Raw genomic sequence first — 15,500 nt, 5'->3', positions numbered from 1 at the left:
CATTTTGGTTAATATTTCATCAATAGAGTCCCCCCAGCATGAAACATGGGAGTCATTAAGGAATAAATCCCTTAACTGGCTAAATTCTAAAGTGGGGTTGGGGGGTTCATTTTTTGCAGATTTTGAAATGGCCAGACGGGTAGGTTGGATCGGCAGAGACCCCAAATCATTTGCGTTTGACTGTATAGTTCTATCATTCAAATCTCCAAGTCTAGTCAATGATATACTGGGCAGGTTTCAAGTCCCTGCGTTTCAATGATGTGCAAATCATGGTCCTCCCACGTGGCTTCTTTTACAATGTACTGACCCCTCTTTGCCCCCCAACATCGGGCACACTGAACCATTCATCCCAAATCGTTGGAGCAAATTATGCAAATTCCCCTCTATTTTCTATTGCCACTTCGAATAGATTTGACACCCTCTCTAACCTTGCTGGGGTAGACTGACTAAATGATAAGTTATTTACGGCCACCCAAACGCAAAGATCTGGCACCCCGCCTCCTGATATGAACTTGCAGCTAGATCCCAGCCCCGAAGTTGTAATGTCTATGTCACTAACTGTGCAAACTAAAGAGCTACCAAGTGACCCTAAGCTCCGAGACTCCACCAGTATTACAGAAATTTCTTGGAATGTAGCAGGCTTGCGTAGTAAGCTCAACTTACCAGAGTGGCAAAGACTTATAAATATTTTTTCTATAGTCTGCCTACAAGAAACTTGGGTTATAGATCTGTGTCATATAAATGGCTTTAAAACCTATAATTTGCCGGCTATTCCCTCTAGGCATGGTAGAAACAGGGGAGGTCTCTGAATGTATGTATCGAATAATCTAATAAACTACCTTCCCTTTCTGTAAAACTCAGGGCTAGTAATTCCTTTTATCAAATCAATAGCATTGTTCTTTCTGGATGGCTTATAGTGTGTTTGGTACATTTTTATAATAATGCTTGCGGCTCTGACATATTGGCCATATTGTCCTCCCTTGAAACTGACCTGGACACCATTCTTATACAGGGGGTTGGGGAGAAATTAATACTCTGGGTGGGGGATTTTAATATCCAATTATGTAAATTGCCTTCAAAATCCATTTGTGGGATGATTTCACCAACAAACGGGGATACCACCCATTTTGCACATTCAGAGTATGGTAAGAAGTTCAACGAGCTCATCTTTAAATATGATCTTGGCTTTTGGAATGAGCTGGGCAAGCTCCCAACTGAGGTACCTTGTGCCTTTGACGGCTCCATGGGTAAAAGTGCTAGAGACTTCTTACTCTTCCCAACTCGTTATTCAACTCACATTGGCAGTTTTACGTTACATGATTGTGTCCTAATTGATCATCATCCCCAGAGTTTTTCGTTAAACCTAGGACTAGTAAAGGAGCAGAGGGATTTTCCCGGCACCTTTTCTTTGGAGAATTTAGAGGTCTCCCAAATCAACGGATTTGCATTACTCTGGTCGATGGTTAACCCAACTGTCTTTTTAGAGAACCTAATTCGGAAACACATAAGTGCCTTTACTGCTTGTCTAGATATCACAAAGGAGGCTTCTGCTATTACAGAATCCTTCGGACAAATAACCGGCGCCATCAAGGCGGGGTTACTATCACGGCAGAAGGCAGGGACAGAAAACAGGAAGGGATGGTTTGACCATGTATGTAGTAAGACCCACAAAAAACGTATAGGAGCACTGAAGAAAAACCCTGGAAATACTGAGGAGATACTGTATTGGAGCCAGGAATATAGGCTTAGTTAAAAAAGAGCGAAAGAAAACACTTAAAGAGGAAATGTGGGAGAAATTGCACAAGGCTATCCGTAGTAACGATACCACTGCATTTTGGCATGTGGTTAACTCCCCATTCCTTAGTAATACTGATATTCCCAAAATTGAGATTGATGTGACTTTTCTGCTCTCTATTCGTCTAATGCAACTAGTGCAACTTATCATTTAACATTAAGTCCCGAAGTTGCCCTGCAGATGTCTACCCCTGCACCTGACTGAGGCGCTTTAAACTTTACCTTGGAAGAGGTTTCCCTTGCCATTAGATCTAGTAGGGGAAACAAAGCCCCTGGGCCAGATGGCATCCCAATTGATCTATTTAAAGCAAATATTGATCTTTGGGCTCCCCTCCTTACTAACGATCTTTAGATCTTATCCATGTACGGGATTCCCTATAACCTGGGCTGAATCTCAAATTGCACCCATATTTAAAAAAAGTGACCGAAATTGTCCATCGCACTATAGACCGTTCTCCCTACTTGACTCATTAGTAAAGGTGGTGGGTCGGTTACTCTTAGCCAGTCTACAAAGCTGGGCAGACAGCAATAATATGATCTCCGACCTACAATACGGATTCCGCCAGGGTATTGGCACGACAGAGCAAGCTATTAATTTGAACTTGCTACTGGGCAAATACGCACACAATAAAGATAGCAATTTGTACACGGTATTCGTTGACTTTTCATCAGCTTTTGACTGCGTTATTCATGAGAAACTGTGGTCAGTGATGAATTCAATGAGTATCGATAGTACAATTATTGCTCTCTTAAGACATTTATGCTCGAATAGCTATGCAAGGGTTCAGTTTGGTATTAAAGGAGATTATACCCGCCCATTCAGAATAGAAAAAGGGGTCCGTCAGAGGTGCGTGCTCGCCCCCTTTCCATTCCATCTTTATATAAATAATCTGGGTAACACTCTGGCTAGCTCGTGTGCGGATCTGCTACAAGTAAAACAACAATCGATCCCGGTTTTACTTTATGTGGACGACGCCGTTCTTATGGCACGCACTCCTGTAGCTTTGCAACGCCTACTTGACAAATTCACCTTATTTCTGGAAAGTCTAGGGCTCCGAATCAACACAAGCAAGACATTTGTTATGAAAGTGGGCAGGGGGAACAAAATGCCGTAACATACACCTAGGGAGCGAAATAATACCCCAAACTCGAACGTTTTCCTACCTGGGTATTTTATTTGACAGTGAAGGTAAATGGAAAAGTGCAATTGAATCTAGAAGATTGCAATTTTTAAGATCCATTTCTGCACTTTGCAATTTTGCTAGAAAATTGGGGAACTTCCAACTTAAAGAAATGCTATCTATTTACTATGCAAAGTGTAGAACCATTGCAATGTATGGTTCGGACATTTGGGGATATGCAAACGTCGAATCACTGCAGGCGGTGGAAAATGCCTTTTTTGAAAACCTTTTGGCACTTCCCTCCAGCTGTTCAAACTAGGTATGTCACTCTGAGCTGGGGACTAATTATCTAATAGACCTGGTAAAGACCCAACCACTCTTCCTATGGCAAAAAAATATGGACTTCGGAACATATGGACTTAAACCGTGCCCTAGTAAAAGACTGGTGTGATCCTGAAATGGCCCTAAAGATTACTTGGTTAAAGTTTATCAAGAATTCCCTGATAAATATGGGCCGTTTGGAATTTTATGAACATCCAGAATCCTTGTTGAATATCTCGAGGAAAGGGTTAAAAACAGAGAGTCTAAACCATTTGGCGGATCTGCGATAATGCGTGGAACTGGTCAGACCAACCGTGAAACAAAATTAAATGTTATTTTTTTTTGTTTGTTTTTTTTAAACCTATATTTATACCAACATGTATCACAGCTATTCAGCCGACATCCTGGAGGTCCAGCAGCATGATAAGAACAACACGTGAAAGGGTCCATGTCAATAGAACAGGAGTAACTAAGGTTTAATTTTTAAATTAAACAAAAAAAATGCAAAACAACAGCAAGGCAGAGAAAATTAAATGGTTTTAACTACCTTTTCCATGCAACTATATCTTTTTAATGTTCTTAATGCCCAACACCGATTTGTTTTAACATGTTTTAGACTAAATATCTTCCACCGCCTGATAAGCTTTCCAAACCCCAATGACTGGTCAAAAGATTTACAACGTTGCCCATGTGATAATGTATCTAATCAATCAACTATGCACATTGCACTTTTCTGTAAATTTGATAAAGACTTGAGAAGTTCTTTTATTGTACCTTTATTGAAATCACTTAATTTTAAACAATGCAGGCCGGCTTTTTTATATTTACAACTGCTTCCAAGCCTCTACACATGTGTGGTACTTGCAAGGTTTCTTGGGCGACCCAAGTCAGAAGAAAATCGATAATACAATGTGAACTGTATTTTGTCCCCTGATGTTAATGAATTTTTTATCTGTACACATCTGTTTTTTAATGTAATTTTAATCGTATGTACTCTTGTATGGTACACTTTGTGAGAATCGAATAAAGATAATTGAATTGAATTGAATTAACAAAATACTTGTTTTGCTACAGGTATATAATGCCTTCTTTAAAGAAAGTTGAAACAACCAGGGTATGGACTCATAATCAGCAAGGCAGAGCCCCAATTGAACAATAAACAACAGAATGCAAATACTGATCTCTCTTTTAACCTTATTTTAAACACGTCACGAAGAAACAAAACAAAGTGACCAATAGAGTTTTTTCCTTTTCAATTGATGAATATATCAATGTTTATTTAAACACCAAAATCAATTAATAAACTATTCAAAAATCATTATAATCCTTTACATATCAAATAGCTCCCATATTTCACTAATGAACAACTCTCTCATACTAGCAATCATACATAAACACATTTCCTAATTAGATTTACACTCAATGTTCGAGCTTGTACACATTCATTCTAACAGCCACACAACCAATCATTCGTACACACCCTCATCAAATACTACAAAACAGGTTTTCTAAATCACAATAATTTAGAAAGACAATACTTGAAAGCAAACAAGGACCTAAGGTGAATGAATTTCACAATGATTATCCAAAAATCCAAATATTTCAAACATATAAAAAAACACTCAATAGGTCCAAAATCCGACAGGTCGACGCGTTTCGAACAGCCCAATTTAATTATTGGTGTTCTCCTCAGGACCGACAAGGCTTGGCTTTTTTAATTAATAGATCAGCCGATCTATTTATCTGCAGGATGATTAGCACGTTGCTTGTGACAACTCAGCGCACTTTCTCTTACGGAGCCAGAGACAAAAAATATAGAGCCAACTTGCTCACACCGTGTAACCAACAACGGGCTTCTTAAGACACTCCTTTTAAATTCTTCTACAGGACTCTTTAAATGCTCCCTTCAATGGTGCATCGCTTCATGATTGAACGACCACTCTGATTTGGGCAAGGAGGCGAGCTCTTCACGGATTCGTGATTTCAAAATCCGACAGACCGCCGCTGAGCATTTAAGGAGTCTGATCTATTAATTAAAAAAGCCAAGCCTTGTCGGTCCTGAGGAGAACACCAATAATTAAATTGGGGTGTTCGAAACGTGTTGAGCTGTCGGATTTTGGACCTATTGAGTGTTTTTTCTATGTTTGAAATATTTGGATTTTTGAATAATCATTGTGAAATTCATTCACCTTAGGTCTTTGTTTGCTTTCAAGTATTGTCTTTCTAAATTATTGCGATGTATAAAACCTGTTATGTAGTATTTGATGAGGGTGTGTACAAATGATTGGTTGTGTGGCTGTTAGAATGAATGCGTACAAGCTCGAACATTGAGTGTGAATCTAATTAGGAAATGTGTTTTATGTATGAGTGCTAGTATGAGAGAGTTGTTCATTAGTGAAATATGGGAGCTATTTGATATGTAAAGAATTATAATGATTTTTGAATAGTTTATTAATTGATTTTGGTGTTTAAATAAACATTGATATATTCATCAATTGAAAAGGAAAAAACTCTATTGGTCACTTTGTTTTGTTTCTTCGTGACGTGTTTAAAATAAGGTTAAAAGAGAGATCAGTATTTGCATTCTGTTGTTTATTGTTCAATTGGGGCTCTGCCTTGCTGATTATGAGTCCATACCCTGGTTGTTTCAACTTTCTTTAAAGAAGGCATTATATACCTGTAGCAAAACAAGTATTTTGTTAATTCAATTCAATTCAATTATCTTTATTCGATTCTCACAAAGTGTACCACTTTGTTTTGTTTCTTCGTGACGTGTTTAAAATAAGGTTAAAAGAGAGATCAGTATTGGCATTCTGTTGTTTATTGTTCTTTAAAGAAAAACATGCAATCATTATTCTTAGGAGTTGCAATTCATATCTAACAAAGTACATAGTTTGGCAATGTTTGTTTACATCAGTCTCCCCTCTTTCTTTTTTTTTCCCCTCTGTATTTGTAGCTAATGCAACTTTTAGGGCACAAGGAACTCCACCTGTTCAAAGTGTCATATTCAAAGCTTCCCAACAGGTGAGAGAGAAGTCTTGGGTAAAAATGATTTCCTTGAATCTCTTTGATCTATGCAATGTTATCTCTTCAGGGCCAAACCCATCTTAACTAACCACTAACCTTTTATGTTGTGCACAGGTCAAGATACCGAATAACAACTCTGTTACTGTCTACGACAACTGGAAAAGCTTCTTTAATCGGACGAGCCCAACCTATGGACCGATTCCAAGGTAACGCCTATACATCTATATATATATTTACCATAAGTTCTCAGTGAAAAAGAATCCTCTTATTTTATTCATTTCTAAAGGAAGTGCTTTCAGTTTTACATCCTTGATTCCGTCAAGCTGGCTTCAGGTGTGCCACACTTTTGTCATAAATACAGAATGTTAATGCTCTAGTTGTTCATTAGAACACTGTGGGGAGGGAGGGAGTAGGTCACGGACTGGGACAACAGAGGGCAGGGGGAGGAAACAGTGGCAGAAGCAGCAGACTGACAACACCAGGCAAGCGGGAGGGGAAGAGGCAGCACAACAGATCGTGGAGACCAGGATAGATGGGATAGGGCCACAGTGTTGGGCAATGAGGGCTGGAGTTAGGTGGCAGAGGCAACAAGCTGCTCACACAGGGCAAGTGGCAGGGGTAGTGGCAGCACAATACAGACTGGAGGGCATCAGCAGCTCAATGGAGGGCAGGGAGATGCACACTGTCAGCGGAGGGCAGGGGTAGGTGTTCAGCAAGCTGACCATGCAGGGCAGGTGGGATGTGCAATGGAAGCACTTTGAACCATGGAGGGCAGGACAGAGGGGCAGAGGTATGCACTTGGACAACTGAGGGCAGGGCGGAGGGAGGCATGGGCAGCAAGCTGACCATGTAGGGAAGGAGCGAGGGGCAATGGCAGCACAATTGACCACGTATGCCAGGCTAGAAGATTAGTGGCAGCACAATGAACCATGGTGGGTAAGAGGTAGGTGGTAGGGGCTGGACTCAGAAAACAGAGCGCAGGCAGCAAGGGGAAAGGGGCAGCAGGCTAACCACACAGGAGGGGCAGTGGCAGCACAACAGACCACATACAACATGAAGGAGGGGCAATGCCAGCATAACAGACCATGAAGGGTAGGCGGGATTGGCAGCACAATGTACCATGAGGGTAGGAGGGAGGGAATAGAGGCATAGACTTGGATGATGGAAAACCGTGGGGAGAGGGCAGGGGCAGCAATCCGACCATGCTGGGCAGGCAGGAGGGGCAATGTCAGCGCAACACACTGTTTAGAGCAAGCAGGTGGAGCAGGGGCAGATCAATGGACAATGGATGGCACAGTGTTTGGTGAAGGGGAACGGACAATGGAGGACATGGAGAAGTGGGGCAGGGGCAGTAGCATAACCTCACAGGGCAGGCAGGAGAAGCAGTGGCATCATAACAGACCACACAGGGCTGGACTGCGGGGACAGAAGCATGGACTTGCACAGTAGAGGGCAAATAAATGGTACCAAATGGAGAGAGAACAAGTTAACCACAGGGGGCAAGTGGCAGCAGGGCAGGAGGGAGGGGCAGGGATATGTACACAGACAACTTAGGCAAGGAGGAGGTGGGGGTCAGCAAGCTAAGCACAGAGGGCACGCGGAAGGGGCAGTGGCAGAAGGAAAGGCTGTGTAAGGTAGGAGACAGGGGACATGGCACAGACTAGGGCAAAGGAAGGCAGGGAGGAGGGAGGCAGGGGCAGCAAGCTCACCACACAGGTAAGGCCAGCATGGGCAGCCGGAAAACAGTTTAAAATGGAAGGCAGGAGGGACTGCGCAGGGACAAGCATACAGAGAATGAAGGTCGGGGAGGAGAGGGCTGGAGTAGCAAGCTGACCACATAGTGCAGGCTGGCATGGGCATGACCATAGGCTGTCCACAGAGGGCTGGCAGGATAGACAAGGACACATAGATAGTGGATGGAGGGCAGGCAGAAGGAGGGCTGGGGCAGCAGTCTGACCATGGCAAACATGCCAGTATGGATGGGGTCAGCACATTGGACCATGGAGGGTAAGAGGCAGGGGCACTGGGCTAGACTTGGGTACCAAAGCAGCTCCGGCAGTAATTATCAAACCAGCCTTCTCTCTCTTTTTTCCCTCTCTGGGTGCTTTCTCTCTATCTTCCCCCTCCCTCCCTCTCTTTCTCTCTCTCTCTCTCTCTCTCGCTCTCTCTCTCTCTCTCTGATGTATTAAAGATGTCATTTGAGATGTCAACAGTGACGTAATAAATGATGTCATAGAGCATGTCAAGAGTGATCGCGGCATGGGTGGGGCGGTTCTCAAATGGGCGGCGGCCGAGGAAGACGCAATCTGGGAGGAGGAAGCCAAAGGTATGCGTAAGGTCCCAATTTCCCTAGAATGGGTGCTCCTGCTGCACCAATTTAGGCAGTCCCAGACTCCAGAGACCACAGTTATTGACTTACATGCCCCCAGCACCACACAACCTTGCACCGCACAGGCTCCCGAGATAGGAGACTCCTCTCCACAACCCTCCGCGGTCCCCTTGGATGCATCGGGTCTAGCTCCCCCCAGTGGGAACGCTCCACAGCAATCCATATCAGCCCGCATACACACTCCCTCCTAGGCTAATAGTAGCTGCATGATGGAGTAGGCAATAACGGACTCATAGTATACGCCTCACCCCAACGCTAAGCACCCCATGGCACTCCCCAGTTCAGTTCTCCCCCCTAGTTTTTCTTTCACTGGCACAGACCTGCTATACCGCAGACCACACTCACACCAACCACAATGTAAATGTAATCTTGAAATCAATGGTGGTCTACCCCGCTGCGTATATGTTGCAGCCATATATCTGAAACGTGATAAATGTACGTTTATATAACTAAATACCAATAAAAATAATGTTCAAAAAAAAAATAGAGCATGTCAAGAGTGATGTAATATGTGAGGTCATAAGCAGTGCATGGCAGGGGCGCAACTTATAGTTAGCTCTACTAACTAGAACTGGTGAATTTCTTTGTTTGGAGTTCAAAATGTTAATGTTGTCACTGACCTATTCACCTAACTATAATGTTACTTTAACCTTTAGTTTTTTCTTTGAATTTCTATAGTTTTTTTAAACAAAAACATATCTTTTTATCACACCTAACTATAACTTTACTTTAACCTTTGTTTTTTTCATCAAATTTCTAGTTTTTTTTAACAGAAAGTAATATTTAATTACCATACGTAAAGCCAAATCTCCACCCCGCACGGGCAAAGGCTGTGCACATCAGTGGTTTTGCAACAAGGCCTGCGGCCATTCCTTACGAAGGCTGTCTACCTCCTCCAGAGGCATCCAACCGCATGCTGCACATGGCCTTTCACCGCATGCAGTGTGTAGTTGGCCGCAAGGCCTTGCTTACAGCCAGGCCCAGCGTCCAACTCCCTGCAGACAGACACCTAGAAGCAACAAACTCCATGCTGCACAGGGCCCTTGGATGTGCGTGGTGAGGGGCAAGTCTTGCAGACAGGCCCAGCTTCCAACTCCCCACAGGCAGCCATCCCCACTCTGTGCAGAGCCTTTGTCCATGCTTACCTGGGGGGTTGGCCACAGGACTTGGCCTGCCGCCAGGCCCTGTGGCCAAAGCTTCAACAGGGTGCGCACCACACACTTTGCACAGCCTTTGGTTTGCGCAGCGTAGGGTTCGCCTTCAGGCCCCTGGGACCCAATCCCCTGGGGCCAAAATATATATACTATGGGAAGTGGTCATGCAGCCCCCTCCCCAACCCATAATTGGTCCTGGGGACCCCATCCCGGTGCCTTTTCCAATAAAACAGGAGAGAAGAGCTCTGTTGCTCCTCTGCCCAAGCCTTAATTAGGCCCCGGGGATCTTATTTCCTCGGGCCAAATTTAATTAAAAAAGGGGAGGGGCATTCGGCTACCCTCCACAAGACTTATTAGGCTCTGGGGACCCTATTCCCCAGGGATGAGTAATTAATAAAGGGAGAGAGGCACGCTATTTAGGCTGCTTCCTCCAGACGGGAGCAATCTGTTGTTCTGTTTCCCTACCCGCATCAGTGCGGGCAGGGAAACTGAATATAAGTCTGCTCCCAGCTGACCGGCTAGAGGATTTTTAAAGCTCTTGCCCGCTGAAAGCAGACTTTGTGTTTGCTCCCATTTGGCTGGAGTTTTGAAAATGCTCCCACCAGGTAGGAGCAAACACAAGCTTCCCCGTCCATCCCAGTGTGGGCAGGAAATCTTCTGTGCCCGGGTGTGGGCTCCCTGGGGCACAGCAAGTAAGCCGACCCCAGGGAATGGTGTTCCTGGGACATTTAAAGGGTCAGGGAGAGGGGTCTTACGGCCCTACTCCCATTACATTTAAGTAACAGCCCCGGGGGATTGGGTCCCCAGGGCCTTTTGAAGTCTGGAGAAGGGGGGCTGCGTGGCGCCCCTGTCCTTAAAATATACTTTGGGCCCGAGCGATGGGGTCCCTGGGGCCGAATATGGCTCGGGAAGGGAGCTGCGTGGCCTCCTCCCCATAATTATTAAATTGGCCACATTGAGGCCACAGGGCACCATTTTGTTTACATTTTTTCCGCAAGTTTGACTTCCACAGGAGCAAGATGGCCTAGGAAAACTAAACCTACTTGGGTGAATCAGAATACTCTGTTTTTAAATTGGGGCTCCGCGAGAATATCACATACTTAGCTGTTTAGATTGACAAATATTTTTTAACCTTAATTTCTCAAAGTACTGAAAAGATTTACACCAAATCACAGAAAGCACAATCTCCGTACCAACATCTAGCTTCCTGATAATCTTGGTGTAATTCTGTTCAGCAGTTTTTACAGTAGCTCGGCCTAAAGAAGTCTATGGAAAACGCATAGGGATTTTGCATTTTAGGACCCTCCTTTTTTCTCCCCACTGCTTGACGTATCACCCTAAAACTTTACATGTAGAAACTAGGCAAAAAAAGCACTTTTTGGAGTTATTAGAAACATAAAAAACGCATTTCCTATGGAAACGCTGACCTAACTATAATTATCCAGTGGTGACCGCCATTGAGTGACATATATGAACAAGACAGAGTTGTTCTGTCGAAACGCGTCATGCTGGGGCACTGGCCAGGATTGACTGGTTGTTGGAGTCATGCTAATTAAATAAAGCACATCATTCACTATCATCGTCCCCTGAGTGGTCCGTACCTGTCTGTGTGTCGAGGAGGAGTGGTGCCATTCGGGATTTGTTTTCATATATAGATATATATATATATATATATATATATACATATACATATACATATATATATATATGGGCCTTCAGCCATAGAGGCAGAGAACTCTGGGTAGATCTCAAGTTTAGGTGGAAAGCAGCTCCAGTATAGAGCACTCTCAACACCAGCAGCACTCTAAATTTGCTCACCTCAAATGTCTGCTTTTCTAGCAAAGTCTTTAAGTGTATGATTAGCACAGTACCATCCACGCCGAGGAAGAAAGGGACAAAGTCTTTTGCCATTTCTACAGCAAAGTCTTTAAGCATAGGACTAGCACAGTGCTATCTATGCCGAGCTGTAAAATGACAAAAGCCTTTTACCACTCCAGGCACAGTATTACAGCTTTGGATTGGTAAAATACCATTCAAGTCACCCTGAAATGAATAAAAGCAACCCCTGACATGTTTCGTTCTCATTAGAGCTCTTCAGAGAGGTATTGCTTTGTCCAGACACAACGGAGCATCCAGTATAAGTCAAAACAAAGCCTTTCAGGCATAGAGTGACGCATAAATTATGTAAAAAAAGAAGCAGAGAACTCTGGGTAGCTCTCAAGTTCAGGTGGAAAGCAGCTCCAGGATAGAGCACTGTCAACACCAGCGACACTCTAAATTTGCTCACCTCAAATGTCTGCTTTTCTATCAAAGTCTTTAAGTGTAGGATTAGCACAGTGCAGTCCATGCCGAGATAGAAAGGGACAAAGTCTTTTGCCATTTCTACAGCAAAGCCTTCAAGCATAGGTCATTTGAGGGGACTTTTTTTGCCAGGCCCACAATGCATGTTTTTTTGCCAGACCCACAATGCCCCCTCCTCCTTCTTCCACTGCCAATGGGTAAACTGCCTTTCTTCTGCAAAAACTTGCTAATGTGCAGCGTAGGTTGAAGCGAACACCAGCGGGCCAGACTTTCACATTGTGCTTGGACAAGGCAAGATGGGCCTGTTGTGCTCTTTACTGTATGTGTTTCTCTCCCGATACGCTAAGCCTAAGCCACAAACGAGGCCCATTACCTCAGCACTGTCTTGGTAAGTACTCCTCAGTCAACACCCTTTACTCATGTTACACTCATTTGTTTTACAAACAGTTAAGCAATGCATAATGAAAATATTGGTGATTTGGGTTGAGTTGGGATGTGCATGAATTCTATACAAAAATGCACTTGTTTCTAGCCATGAAGAAGCAGTAGCTCTCTCGGGCTTGAACAATAACCACGGATGACAAAGGTGGTACATGCTGGGCAATGCTCTGGTTTGGCAGTGTGAACTAGGCATACTGGGCAGTGTGTGAAACGACGTACCAAAGACTGTGTACATATATATTTATATATATATATAATAGATATATATATATACACACACATATATATATATACATATATATGTATACACACACACACACTCTTTGCTACGTCGTTTCATGACGTTCGTATATATATATATATTGTCCGTCAGCTCACAGATCTCCACTGCACTGTAAGTACGAGCCACACGAATCCAGTTGATTTTTAATCTTTTTTAATGTTGCGGGCAAACAAAAGACGCGTTTCGAGCAAACGTGCTCTTGGTCACATGACCATATGTTCCGAGTTCACTGTATTTAAGGTCATACAGAAACATAGACAACAGACTTCACAATTGGTACATTATAGAAAATAATATAATACAAAGGTATTTTTACACATGATTAAGCTGCTGCGCAATGGTCATTTCATAAATGTGAAAACCAGTATATATTTTAAACAGTGGCTAGAAAAAAATAATAAAGGAACACCATTCATTTTCTAGTGTGTCTTCTGTGATGTAATCACATATATATATAGTGGACAAACAGAATTTAATTATGCTACGCATAAAACTTATAGTAAGTCGAAGTCAACGTGTATATTGTCCCTGCTGACATATGCTAGGAAAGTAAAAAATAATTCATTAAACTAAATTTTCACCTGAAATCAAGGTATAGTACCCTATAGAGAAAGAGAAGTGTGTTTCAGGTTCTTTACATTGTACACTATAGTAGAAAAAAGTGACCCTTAAGGAGATGGTGCTAAACAATTTAGTCACCAATTGCTCCGTGCTCGTATCAAATAACAGTAACGGTGGTATCTGTCAATTTCCGGGTCCCATCTAAATGCAAAAACAAGAATAAAATTTTATGTTAGAACACATATTACAGTTTCAATAGAAACACAAATTTACAATATAGTCTATCTGGTTTTTCCTACTGAAAGAAACAGGATTTACAATGAACAAGCATATCTACAGTATGGGTCATACACTCGGCCACGTAAAATTCTGTAGTCAAAAATGGAGGCCTGTTACAAAATGTATATGAATTTCTTAGTACACAAAGTTTCACAAAAAATACCATATATTGCAGCTAAAAACGATGATCTACGGTGAACTCATATAGCTTGGAACAGGAGTTGCCGAAAAGCTTGAGGCTAAAACTGCATATATCAACAATTTACAAATGCACATGCATCTCTTCATCATTATTCATCCCGAAAGGGGTTACACTCCCAGCTTGTAGGATGAACTTGGATTCTGCTCTACGTAGGGCCTGAATTCTATTCCCTCCTCGAGGGTCTTTAGTTATGGTATCTAAGGCAAAAAACTTCGCCTTAGTCCAATCTCCATTGTGTTCTTTGTCAAAGTGTCTGGCTGTACTATAACTAAAGTCTTTGTTGGTTATTGCACGCCAATGTTCCAGTATTCTCTTTTTTACCGGAAACATGGTAGAACCTATGTACCACTTGCCACAAGGGCAAGTGATTACATAGATTACGAAATCGGTGCTGCATTGTATATTCTTGCGAATATACCACTTTCTCTTGGTTCTCTCCAGGATTACTTCTTTTACATTGGTGCTGTGGCTACACGCTTTGCATTTACCACAGCGATGGAACCCTCCTATTCTTTCTAGCCATGTGGATTTGGCGTCACTAAAATGGCTTCTCACAATCATATCTTTGATCGAGGTACCCTTTCTGTACGTGATTGCTGGATGTGGGCCTAACTTCTGTTTGAGTATCTTATCGTGTGTTAGGATATCCCATCTTTTTTTGACAATCTGCTGGAAATGATTAGATTGTGAATTAAAGGTGGTAATTAATCTTATGGGAGCCTCTGTTTCATTTTGTTTGCTCTTTGGTGCTTTGTATAGTGCCTCGCTTCTAGTAATGGCATCTGCTCTTTTCTCACCTTTCTTCAGCATCGTGTACGGATATCCTCTGGCAAGGAATCTATATGACATCTCTTTTTTGTTTCTGGTATATGATTCCTCTGTGCTGCAATTTCTTTTTGCACGGAGGAATTCACCAAAGGGTATGCTCCACCTGAAGTTATGAGGATGGCAGCTTGTTGAATGAAGAACAGAATTCCCTGCTGTGCTCTTTCTGAATAAATCAGTCTCTAATCTATTGTCTTGCACTGTTACTCTGATGTCTAGAAAGTCAACAGTTTTTTGGCTGCACTGCATTGTAAATTTTAAATTTAGGGAATTCTCATTTAATTCTGATAGAAATAACATTAGTTCATCTTCTCCACCCTCCCAAACAAAAAATATATCATCAATGAACCTGAGCCAGATACTGACTCTGTTGGTCCAATGTTCCATTCCTTCACCCCATAGCACCTGCTTCTCCCACCAGCCGACCAAAAGATTGGCATAGCTGGGAGCGAAGCAGGTGCCCATGGAAGTTCCTTGAATTTGTTTGTAGAGTGAGCCATTAAAAGTAAACACATTTTCCACAAGGCAGAACTCAATCATTTGAAGTAACATTACAGTATGTTTTGTCAAATGTATGCTTCTGGAGTCAAGAAAGTGTTTGCACGCTTTAAGCCCATCGGTATGCCTGATACTTGTATAAAGGCTCTCTACGTCCAAACAAACAAGCCAATAGTTTGTATTCCAATGTATGTTTTCTATTTTTTGTAAAAAATCTTTAGTGTCTCTGATGTACGATGTTAAATCTTTCACATATTCAGATAAAAAGAAATCAACATATATAGAAACATTTTCCAATAAACTG

At 42.5% G+C, this 15,500-nt stretch overlaps 1 protein-coding gene across 1 annotated transcript in view; it reads left to right on the top strand.

Moving 5' to 3' along the window:
- Nucleotides 1-15,500, top strand: part of NAALADL1 (N-acetylated alpha-linked acidic dipeptidase like 1) — a 362,700-nt gene that overhangs the window by 221,601 nt on the left and 125,599 nt on the right. Inside the window, exons 12-13 of the mRNA XM_085625455.1 lie at nucleotides 6,193-6,260; nucleotides 6,378-6,469. Of these exons, the coding sequence (XP_085481581.1) occupies nucleotides 6,193-6,260; nucleotides 6,378-6,469 (160 nt within the window). The remainder of the gene's footprint in view (nucleotides 1-6,192; nucleotides 6,261-6,377; nucleotides 6,470-15,500) is intronic.

The sequence above is a fragment of the Triturus cristatus genome, chromosome 9 (genome assembly GCF_964204655.1).
Source record: "Triturus cristatus chromosome 9, aTriCri1.1, whole genome shotgun sequence".
NCBI lineage: Eukaryota > Metazoa > Chordata > Amphibia > Caudata > Salamandridae > Triturus > Triturus cristatus.
This window is presented reverse-complemented; position numbering and strand designations above follow the sequence as displayed.